This window comes from Bubalus bubalis, chromosome 5 (genome assembly GCF_019923935.1).
Source record: "Bubalus bubalis isolate 160015118507 breed Murrah chromosome 5, NDDB_SH_1, whole genome shotgun sequence".
NCBI classification, from domain to species: domain Eukaryota; kingdom Metazoa; phylum Chordata; class Mammalia; order Artiodactyla; family Bovidae; genus Bubalus; species Bubalus bubalis.
The window spans coordinates 120,083,144-120,095,004 of NC_059161.1; the positions used below are offsets into that span (position 1 = coordinate 120,083,144).

Sequence of the window (11,861 nt, forward strand, 5' to 3'; positions counted from 1 at the left end):
TGGATACAGTGCTGGAAAATATCACTTTTCATTCCAATCCAAAAAAAGGCAATTCCAAAGAGTGTTCAAACTATCATACAATTGCTCTTATCTCACTTGCTAGCAAGGTAATGTTCAAAGTCCTTCAAGCTAAGCTTCAACACAGCATGAACAAAAACTTCTAGATGTACAAACTGGTTTGAGGAACCAGAGATCAAATTGCCAACATCCATTGGATCATAGAGAAAGAAAGGGAATCCCAGAAAATATTTCCGTCTGCTTCACTGACTATGCTAAAGCCTTTCACTGTGTGGACCACAACAAACTGCAGAAAATTCTTAAGGAAATGGGAATACCAAATCGCCTACCTGTCTCCTGAAAAGTCTGTATGTAGCTCAAAATGCAGCAGTTAGAATCAGACATGGAACAACTGAAAGATTTACAGCTGGGAAAGAAGAGTGACAACGTTTACATTCTCACTCTGGTTATGTAACTTCTATATAGGATACATCATTCAATATGCTGGACTGCATAAATCCAAAGCTGGAAATAAGATTGCTGGAAGAAATATAAACATCCACAGATATGAAGATGACACTGCCCTAATAGCAGAAAGCCAAAAAGAACTAAAGAGCCTCTTAGAAAGAGAGATGCAAAAACTCACTTAAAACTCAACATTTAAAAAAATTCACAAAATATACTCAACATTCATGGCGTCCTGTCACACTGCTTCATGGCATATAGATGAGGGAAAAGTGGAAACAGTGGGAGATTTTGTTTTCTTGGGCTCCAAAACCACTATGGACCTTGACTGCAGCCACAAAATTAAAAGACACTTGCTCCTTGGAAGGAAGAAAGGCTATGAAAAACCTGGACAGTGTATTAAAAACCAGAGACTCACTTTGCTATAGAGGTCTGCAGTGTCACAGCTATGATTTTGCCAGTAATCAGGTACAGATGTGCGATCTGGACCATAAGAAAGGGTGAATGGCAAAAAACTGAGCTTTTGAACTGTGGTGCTTGAGAAGATTCTTGAGAGTCCCTTATACAACAAGGAGATTAAACCAGTCAATCTGAAAGGAAATCAACCTGTGACCCCTGCTGTCTCAGCTGAGGCATCTACTGAGGCCCTTCAGATGGGAAGAACAGATGCTTCCACTGCAAAAGAGCCTAACCATGGCAGCTCCAAGCAAATAGTTTGTAGCTCCACCCCTGGAAGAAGCCTCAGAAGGCTGAATTCTCTGCGTACCCTGGGTCCCCTGTTACAGCATTGCATACATGCATTGGAGGACAAGGAAGGGGCATTCTGGGCCCTGGAGGAAGGCGCATGGCTCAGGAATCCACTGGGCAAATGCTACCAAGTAGGACTGGAAAGGACAGAACTGGCATATGTGGCAGAGAGCTGGTGACTGGGGTGTGGGAACAAGAGGAACCATCTCTGCATGAAGTACCTCACCCAAAATCCCCTGGAGGACAAGCCCAGTGATAAGATCATCCGAGATGGGATGAAGAGAGTCTATTTCATTACTCCTTATAATTCCTCTGAATGAGGAGGTGGTGGAGTTGGTGGGTCATCACAAACTCTTCCATGGCCTAGAGTATCTACCAGTCATTATCCTTGGGCTGCCTCTCCCCAGCTTCAGTCATGTAGTTCTGGGGAAATTGACAATCATGTGTGTGGCTGGGTCAGAGCCAGAGACCATGCAAAGCCAGTCATAAGACCCTATGTCCCTGCCAGGATGGATGATCTGGGGCTGTCTGTATATGTGACTTGAGGTGGGTCATTCATAGAACACCCTTGAACTCTGATATTTGCAATCTTCTTCCTTACTAGGTGATGCTTTTGGGATTTAAAGCCCTAGGGCAGGTAGCTTGGACTCCCTCACTAGGTGTAGAAGCCTTAAGGAAGAAAGTGGTCAGGCTGGGACCATCAAAGAAGAGGGAAGGAAAGAGCGAAGGTGAGAGAGAATTGATGACTTCTGATTTCTTGGGCTGAGATATTTGTATTTGTATCTGATTCTTCTGTCCTGAATTCCCAGAATCATCTCAGTGAGTCTCCCTTTTCCTTGAAGCCAGTTGGAGTAGGGCTTCTCTCCATTTTGATTCAGACTTGGTTCTAGATCCTTCACTCCCAGACACAAACAGAGGCAACCGTTTGTGTCCACACCACTAAGAGTGAAACCCTTTATTCTTTACTGAGAATAGGGTGTGCAGATCACCAAATACAGTTCACCAGCATCCTGGGAAGTAGTGCTTAAAGTGTGAGTGAGTGTGTGTTAGGAGTCGCCTTACTGATACCTGAACCACTCCAAGCATTTACACTACCCATGCCAGGCCAATCCTGTCATTTCCTCAATCAAAGACGGAAAAATACAGCCTCCGGAAGACATAACCCAGGATCCAGGTCTCTTTAGATGAACTCACTTTGTTCTGTTCAAAGGTTGTGTAGCAGTGTCTTCTAGAATCCTGGGGGTGCCGAACACACACCAGTTAGCATGAGCCCTTACCAGTGACTCTCCCCAATATCCAGACTCAGCACAATTCTTTGTTTTATTTCCCTCTTTTGGTAAGTATCAAGGGGTTTTCTCAGCAGCAGGGGATATGAGAGTTCATCCAAAACCAAAGAGGCCCAAGACATGTTGCCATGAGGAAGGGTGTGGTGAGTGGAGGACTGGGAGTTGGGGAAACAGAGGAATGAAAAACAACAAAGTCCTACTGTAGAGCATAAGGAATTATATTCAATATTCAGTGATAAACCACATGAAAAAGAATAAGAAAAAATATATTTTTATGTGTATAGCTGAGTCACATTGCTGTGCAGGAGAACTTAATGCAACACTGAAGAGTAGCCACACTTCAATATAATTATTTAGAAAAGAAAAAGTGTGTCCATAGTTCCCCTCACTCCCTGTTTCTTTTCTTCTGGCTACTGCTCTTTTTTTTTTTCTCTTCAGAGAATGTGAGTTCTCCTCCTGCATCAGCACAATCCATACTTTATTAAAAAACTTTATTTTGTATTGGAGTATAGCTAATTAACAATATTCTGAGTTTCAGGTGGAAAGTAAAGGGACTCAACTCTATGTATCTGGGTATCCTGGTCTGAAAGACACCCCTCCCATCCAGGCTGTCATATAACTGAGCGGAGTTCCTTGTGCTACACAGCAACTCATTGTTGGTTATCCATCTTAAATAGAGCTGTGCCCACAACACGTTCTTGAAGACTTAACTCAGGAAATCTGAGAAGCCTCCTTCGGCCCACACTCACCCTCTTTGACCACTCCAGGCTTGGGTGGGTAAAGTACTCTGGTTCCCCATCCCCACTGGTCAGTCCATAGCCCTCATCACCCCTAGTAAGTCCCCAGTACCCCAGTGCAGACCACCTTGAGATGCCATTTGCATGGAATCCAGTGCAGTTTTGCCCAGCACCAAGCAACCCTCCATATGGCTCAATGAGTTTGTGGTTTTAGAATTCCTGAAATTTCCTCTCTTCCTCAAATCCTTCTTTAGCCCATCAGCCTGCTCTGAACTCTCACAGGGAGCTGACATGAAGCCTCCACCCTGTGCCGGGGCTGAGCAGTCACTGTGCACCCTTTATTCACCTTAGTATCCAACATCACACAGAGGTGTCAGGTACCCCAACTCACAAAGGAGGCACCTAGCCAGAACAAGGGAAAGACACAGCCAACAACTAGGCTGACCATGTAATTTATCTTCCAAACCAGGAAAACTGTGAGAAGGGAAGGGAGACTGTTAACTTATGCTGGGAAATCACACTGGGACTGTCCCCAGCCATTCTCCTTGTAACATGGCCTATTTCAGGGACTGCTAGAGCTGACTTTCATGTTCTTGCATCTAAGGGTTCAGATTGAATCGAAGCTCATATTGGACTGTGAACCTTAGTGTTCCCCTCTCCCTGACTCCCACCATGCCAGCATGGTATGGCGTCTCCACATTTATTTCTGGAAGATCAGTGTCCCACACGGCCCTTTACTCTCAGTGATTGGTTTTGTGGGAGGCACTGGCCCAGCCACAGGGCTCAGCAGCATCTGCAATGGTGTGACATGGCCTCCAGAGGGCGCCCTCCTCCCAGCAGCAGCCCAAGGGTTCCTTCAAGCTCCAGTTTGAGAACAAACCCTCAGTATTGGCCCCTCACCTTGAGGATGTAGGCTCGATCTGGCACTGGGTAGTTGATGCCTTTGATGGTGAAGATAATATAGGCCAGGGTATTGACTGCAGAACATGAAACGTAGTGCTGTTAGAGAGAGAGGGAGAGAGGTTGGCCCTGGAGATTCTTCTTGTGCGTGGAGACTGGGAGTGACCCTGGCGCATGAGCCTTCACCTTGGAACCCCGTGGTGTGGCACCAATGAGCTTCTGTATGTTATTGACCAGTGTACTTGGGCCTTCAATCACTGATGTCCCAGTGTCAAAAATGGCGTGGCAGCCACCAGAACAAGCAATAACCTTTCTTTTCATGGAGATGCTGAGAGACAATGGAAGAAAGCCGGCATCAAGTTCACTCTGAGTCTCCCCAGAGTTGCCCCCTTCCCGAATGTCTCCTAAACAGCACTTCATCTTTGCCCTCTTTCCTTTGCTCTCGACACAGCACCTTTCTTGACATCCTTGAATGCAGTATTTGAATACACCAGGATCTTTTGTACCTTGACACAAGCTGATCTTTCTTCCTAGAAGACTCCACTCCACTTTGACTAGCAAATTTCTTCTCATCTTCCAGGTTACACCTTAATTGTATTGTTTTTGGGAAGTCTTTCCCCTGGTGCTTATCAGTCTCCTGACTTGGTCACTCTCTGTAGAATCTTCCATACGTCTGCTGCTGCTTTTGCTGCTAACTCACTTCAGTCGTGTCCGACTCTGTGGGACCTCATAGAGGGCAGCCCACCAGGCTCCACCATCCCTGGGATTTCCCAGGCAAGAGTACTGGAGTGGGTTGCAATTGCCCTCTCCCCCTCATGTCTAGCATGTACCAAAGTCAAAATTCACTATGTGGGTGAGTCACTTCATGTACCTCTGCCTTCTTAGATGTGAGGGCAAGTTTTATTCTCCTTGCCTCCCTAAAGTGTCTGGCACACAGTGGATGCCCAATGCTTCTCTGTTCAATGAGTGAATGAAGACTGAGAAACAATAAGGAACCTCCAGAGAGCTGTATCTGGTGGGGAACAAATAACGGGTCACACACAGAGTGAAGATGTAGATTTGTAGGGGCAGCAGATTTTCAGAGTAGGGGGAGAGAGGGGCTCCTCTGGAAGAGGGTGTCTCCCAGCACTGCTCCTACAACCAGCTCAGACCCTGAGACCCTGGCCAGGAAATACATGACTAGCCCACAGAAACTCCAAAGGACAGATCAGCTTTTGTCTGAGGGTATCACACAGAATACTGTCAATTATGCCTCTTGTCCTCAGGTCACTCCTGGATCCCACCTACCTGATTCTCTGTTATAGCCCCTCCCACTGCATGCCCAAGAATGTGCGGTGTCTTTTTTATTAGATGTTTTCATGTCTTAAGACTGCAGCCAACCTCTCTCCACTGCTAGGTAGCTGCTCCCTAAAAAAACCAGTTTTCCCCATTTTCTCATGGCTGTCCCTGATTTAAAATGACATTTACATGTACTGAGAACTTCTTATGTCCTATGTAGCCCTGGACATTTGGTCATCTTATCATAACTCTGTTCAGGCTGGAGAAATTCTTCCTGATCCTCTGTTCACCACACTGTAGAGCCCTCTAACCATGCTCCCCACCTCAAAGGGCAGTGGGTGCAGCACTCTCCAAGCGGAACAGACCTGTCTTGACCCTTTCAGGACCCCGGTCAGAGCCTTGCTCAGAAGGCCTGGGGATTATTAACCCATGGGTTGTTTGTGTATTTGTGTGTGTGTGTTTGTATATGTCTCTGTGTGTGCTTGTGTGTCTCTGACTAGCTATTCATGTTTTTATGTGTCTCTGGGTATGTTTATATGTGTCTGCTTGTGTGTTTCCATTTGTCTGTGTGTCTGTCTGTGTTCTTGTGTGTGGCGTATATGTCTGTATGACTGTGTGTCTGAGAATGCATTTGTGTGTGTCTTCCTGTGTCCATGAAAATTAGTGGGAGCATCACTTGGGCTGACCTTCAGAGGGAGAGGCTTACCAGTCCATGTGTACAATCCAGTCGCCCACTTGGATCAATGGTACCCAGTTGAGCTCTCCCTCATAGTAGCATTCGTCCACCCCACCAAACATCACCACACTGCCCTCCTGCTTGTATCTGTAGAGACAAGTGTTGGGGGAACCCCTGGGAGACAGTAACAACAGCACTGTCTGAGAGCTGTGCTTGTTCACCCATCAAGGCCCTAATAAGGTCCCCATATACAGATGCAGAAATAGCACCTAGGAGAGACTGAGATCCAGAGTAAGGTCTGTTACTGGCTAATGAGTGGCACAGAGGAGGTTAGAAGCTGAATCACTTGGCTGGGCTCCACCCACTATGTCTTCTGAAGACTCCCTAGACCCCCAGCAACCTGAGTGCTCAGACACCCTCAGAGGACAGGGTGCTGAAGTGTTTGGATTTCCCCTTGTCCACCATGTCATTTTTCAGGAAAATCAAGGCCTGGGAGTTCTAAGGGTGTGGGTTCAGGTCACCCTGAGCTGGCTCCACTGGCCTGTGACCTATTCTGTCCAAAGGGCCCCACACTCAGAAGGGACCCCACCTCTACTCTCCCTGTCTTGAAATGCCTAATATTTCTTGAACAAGGGGGTCCTACACTTTTGTGTCCCACACTTTTGTTTCTCACTGGCTCCTACAAATTGGGTAGCTGGTCCTGGGCTCCCAGTGGAATGTTAATGAGGAAGAAAAGATATCCAAAATAATTCTTCTTCTTTCCTTATCAAATTCATAAGCAAATCATATTGCTTTTTCCTTCAACTTGTTTCCTGTTGCCTTCCATTAGCCTTCCTCCTCACTCACTCCCCTAGACCATTTTGCCTTGAGCCCAGTAGTAGAGTTGTGTTCCAATAAAATTTTATTTATAAAAGCCAGGGGTGAAGCCAGTTGGACCCTGGGGCCATAGTTATCTGTGTTAGATTATCACTCAGGATACTTCTTTATCAAGTGTTCTATAATTTTCATGCAACTGAAAGCATCTTATAGCTAATTTGGAGAAAGGGACTGTCCATCTCAGACTTACTTGCTCAAGTAGAAGGCAAAAACAGGATCAGAAATGGCACCTTGATTCTTCAGCTTGTCAAAGATGGGGATGGCTCCAGAGGAGGATATGTTTGGGTAGTTCAAGCCCAAGATGCCATCAAAAGGTATACCATCAAACCCGTATTCCACCAGGCTTAGACTGAACAGCTGGTCAGTGCTTACAAGGTCCCCAATCTGTGGGAGAGAAGGGTGTTCCCACTTATAGATACGTGAAGAGGGGCTAGGACTGGGCAGGGGTGCATTGCCATTAGATGCTCAGAGAATAATTGAAGCTGGGCTCTGTCCTTGGTGGCCCACCGACAGTTAGATCAAGCTGGGAGGGAAATTTGGGTTCCATTTGTGAGAGGCTGTGAATTTTAAAATATCTGCCCCTCTGAAAAACACCACCCATGTGAGCCAAATTGGCCTCGTGGATTCTGTACAGGTGGTGTGACCAAGAGTCAGGCCAGGTCCCACTGGTGCCACTTTATAGAAAAAACAATCAAGAGCAAGAGCGCCTTCTCTTTGGCATCACTGTGACCTAATGACAGGAATGGACTGCATTCTTTGTAATGTACTTTGGATTCTGCATCTGCCCAGGAAGACAGAAGCCAAAAACACAATATTGCTTGTAGGGTTCTATGAAATTACTGCCTGGAGAATTCACTTTTAGGGGTATGTGTATGTTTCTGTGAGTGTGTATGAGGGAGAAAGAGAGAGAGGGGGGCAACTCAAGTATTTTGGGGGAGGCAGGCCATAGGTTTATTAGACGCTCAAGGGTCCTCTAGAGTGAGAACTCATTTTCAGGCCCCTTGACTTCTCAGGCCCCCAGTTTTCAACTCTGGATACTTGAAGCCCTTGACTGCCCCCAGGGTCCACAAATCAGTTTTATCCTGTCCCCAAATACCCCACAGTAACTTCAGTCCTGAAAAGCCAGCCTAACTCCACCATTTACCACATGTGTGACCTCAGCAAGGCCCTTGCTGTATGCACCTCAGTTTTCTCATATGTTTCATGAGCTAATCAGAGTAACTGCTGTGTGGGGTCATTGCAGGATTAAACCAGTTATCACCTGAAAGTGCCTGGAACAGTCTGTGAATATAAAAGTGGGTTCCTTTATCCCTTCTTCTCGTTCCCAGCAAAATGAACCTTGAACTGCTCATAGGCAGAGGAGCTTCAAGTCCAAACCTCAAGCCACTTCCTGGGTTAGCTAACTTGTTTGCTCATGTGTACCATGGGCCCTGCCTCCCCAGAGACATGACCCTGTGGATAAGATGGCCAATATCTATAGGAGTTAGGCTAGGAAGGGTCCTGCCAGATGATCCTGCATCTGTTTTGCAAGCAGTGGTAACTCCATAGCCAGTCCTGACTCAGCATTTTTTACACTGTTCCCCGAACTGTGTCACGAACAACAATTCCTTTAATTCTCCCAGATGTGTAGGTGATGATGAAGGTCTTATTGGTAGGCCAGATGGTGGAAGACTGAAGATGTCTGAACCTAACATGTATAGCTGCAGACACAAGAGATGAGTGTCATCAGGTGTCAAGGGTGGAAACATGGTGGCAGGGCAAGTGAAGGATGGTCCAGGTACAGGGTGTCTGTACTCACAACAGGTTGGACTAGTGCAAAAGTCGGAGGGCACCCACAAGTCAGATGAGCCTGTGTCAAAGACAACCTGGAATTCCTGAGGGGGTGCTCCAATGGTGATGTTACCCATGTACAGCATCTACAGGGAGAAGGAAGGACTGGGTTAGTGCAGAACTGGCTACCCTCTATTCCCACACTGATGCCTCCCTCTGGGTGTCACATATCTCTTGAGATCACTTTCTAACCACCGTGCAGCTCACAGACTTTGGTCACCGAGGTATCTGCATTTGATATATTTTTCCTGCGCTACATTGTATGCAGGATATTGATTCTATCACCAGGCGTTGAAGTAGTACCTCCTGCATGGAAAGCCCAGAGGCATAACCACTGGGCCTCCAGGACCACTGGACACTCAGGGAAGTCCTGGTGCCTTCATTTGAGAAGCTCTGTAGTCTCTTCAAGCCCAGCCTTAGCACCCACTTCTCCAGGAGGTCTTCTTGGTCAACCCCAGCCACTCCCTCTAAACTCAGACCACATCCAATCAACAGCACACAGTTGACCTTTTCATTTGACATGTATTTACTCTTTGCCTATCTCTCAGGCTGGCATGGGCATTTTTGAAGACATCTTGAAGACAAAATAAGTCCTTTTTCTTATCTAAAAACAGGAAACAAAATAATTCTTATGGCCATACTCAGAATACAGGTTCAGTAACTTTTTCCTGCTGTGGTTCTTGCATCTGTGGAAACTGAATTCCTCTACCTGGAGATTCACAGTTGCTTTGCAGTTGATTCCACCTTTTGATCAGTGACGATTAACTCTTCATCTATAACTGAGTGGCTCACTTAGTTCAGAAGGAACAATCACCCTCAAACTAATGACACATCTTTGACACAGAAATGGATGTTTACATGCCACCTGGTAATTGCCGGGCCCAGTCACAAAGACCAACATTTGAGGATGAGAGTGCCTTCTCCTCTGGGTGGGGTCCCTCTTTTCCAGTGTCTCTGCCTCCTGCAGGAACCCCAACCCCAACATCCCTCCTGGCATCTCCAGATGAGCCCAAGTGCTAGGCTAGAGCCAACAGTGGGTGCTGTGGAGCACCATCCTCCCAAAATACTCACATCCATAATGTTCCTTAGCGAGAGAGTAGTTAGATTTGAGTCACGAAAAGAAATCTGGGACAGTCTATAAGCATGCTCCTTCAGGCAATTGTTCAGCGTGTTTTTTCCACTGACGGTATTTCTCACGGTCTTCACTCTCCTTAGAGGTATTCTTTCACCGAGCATTTGACAAAGAAAACAAAGAAGATGCTACAATTAGCTCTGAGTGTTTAGGTATAACTGTCATTGTAACAGCCCTGTATATTGTCTAATCATTTTATGAAGCACATTATTATCAGAATCTTATGCATATACCATGGCAAAGACATAGACTTCAATACAGGTTCTGTTCTGCAATCTTGGGTAAGATATATGACAATGTGTTGTCTCAATCTCCCCTTTGGTAAAATGGTGGACTGTAACAATACAAACCCTCCAAATAGAATACCTTGGGGATAGGTGAAGTGATGGATATAAGGTACCTGATAAATAGGAAGTCTCAGCAATTACAGCCATTAGCATTGTTGTTGTCATCAACTCATTCCTTCTTATAGAACCTCAAGGAAGGAGGTAGAAGGGGGACTCTTATCCTCTTTTACAAGGGAGCAATTTGAAATGCAAGAGGTTTTTGAGTTGGCTGTGGTCACACTGCTTGTCTGATATAAACAGTGTAAAACAGTGTATCTTCTCCAAGTTGAAAGAGAAGAGAGAGTTGAAAGATGAATCCAAGATATAGGGAACAATAAGGGAAATTCAGAGGCTTGAGAAGGAAGCACGAGTCAAATGAAAAATTAAAAGAAAACAACACAAAGAGAAACACACTCCCAGTGACTTCCAAAGAGATGGAGAAATAAATGACAGTGATACAGAGATGCAGACATAGACCAGGAAAAAAGAGGACATGTTGAAAAAAATGTAGAAAAGTGCTATTCCACAGTACCACATTGACATCTTCATAGACTGTGCACTGAACAGTTGCAAGGAGTTGCATTTTCAATAGGTCATGATATGACTGGACCCCAAGATTTGTGCAACCCAAATCTACACCAAGACCTTGGGATCCACAGTTCCTATAGCAAGTTACTTATCCATAATAAAGAGTTGAACTTTAAGATTCTTAGGGAAATACTTCATTACCTTCTAAACCTGATGGGTGGAAGAATAATCAGATGAAAAGAAAAATCCGAGAAAGGAATATGATGTGGCTTACAGTCCCCATACTTAGTTGACTATGCATTCTGAGAAGGCCACCAGCCCGAGGAGCACAAGCCACTTCATGTTTCTTTCCTGGCTCCAAGTAATCAGGGAACTTTGGGTTTGTAGCATGTAGTGGTGACCAGGAGCCCCTGGTTATATATGCTCTGACCTACCCTAGTTTTCTCCTTTAGGCCACTAAAAGATCTGGGAAAAAAAAAAAAACTCTAGATAAAATCTTTACCTGCATCAGTGTCCTTGGCAAATGGCCTTTGAAGCTTTTCAGAATACAGAGAATTGAACTGTAATCTCTTCTTTGAAGCTTGGCTGGAAAATCAAACTGATCTGCATGGACATCTAAGAAGACAGAGAACCTTTCCTACTTGGAGAAAAAACAGCTAAGAACATCATGAAAATGGATACTAGGGGTGATGCTCGACACTCGTCATTTCATGTCATCTTCCTAGCCACTTCATGAAATATGCATTGCTGTCTTCGTTGGAGAGGAGATTACTAGGAGGATAAGTTGTCGAATGGCAAAGTGAAGACTTCAGGGATAGCCCAGGGACACACAACTGGCTTAGGTAGTGGGTCTAATGGCAGACATCAGGGGCACCTATGATGCCAGACTGCATCAAAGATTTAGGGCCGAGCAGTACTTCAATTGCATGGTTTCAGTATTGGAAGAAATGTCATATGCATCCTTAAGATATTTTATGTCATCCAACAACTGTACAAGGAAGAACTGTGTGCTAGGTTGTGGATTAAAGGCTTCAAAGTCAAAGTTGATCAAGACAAAAATAGTTATTAGCTCAAGAGAGCTAG

General features: G+C 45.3%; 1 protein-coding gene across 1 annotated transcript; it reads right to left on the minus strand.

Annotated features, from left to right (window-relative positions):
- Positions 1-2,331: 2,331 nt before the first annotated feature.
- On the minus strand, positions 2,332-11,168 carry LOC123465818 (pregnancy-associated glycoprotein 1-like). The gene is made up of 9 exons (XM_045165836.1): positions 11,068-11,168; positions 9,864-10,014; positions 8,761-8,878; positions 8,538-8,662; positions 7,153-7,346; positions 6,117-6,233; positions 4,319-4,460; positions 4,133-4,231; positions 2,332-2,445 (listed from the first exon to the last, which is right to left on the minus strand). Exons 1-9 carry the CDS (start codon positions 11,166-11,168, stop codon positions 2,332-2,334), a joined length of 1,161 nt encoding a protein of 386 aa, XP_045021771.1.
- Between the last annotated feature and the right edge of the window lie 693 nt (positions 11,169-11,861).

Bases quoted from the DNA above. Each gene is read 5' to 3' on its own strand.
- LOC123465818 (XM_045165836.1), bottom strand. From the start codon at position 11,168: ATGCTACAAACCCAAAGTTCCCTGATTACTTGGAGCCAGGAAAGAAAC. The intron at 10,015-11,067 runs CTAAGTATGGGG...GCTCGGTGAAAG, and splicing joins TTCTCAGAATGCATAGTCAA to AATACCTCTAAGGAGAGTGA. The intron at 8,879-9,863 runs GTGAGTATTTTG...TTCTCCCTGTAG, and splicing joins CGCTAAGGAACATTATGGAT to ATGCTGTACATGGGTAACAT.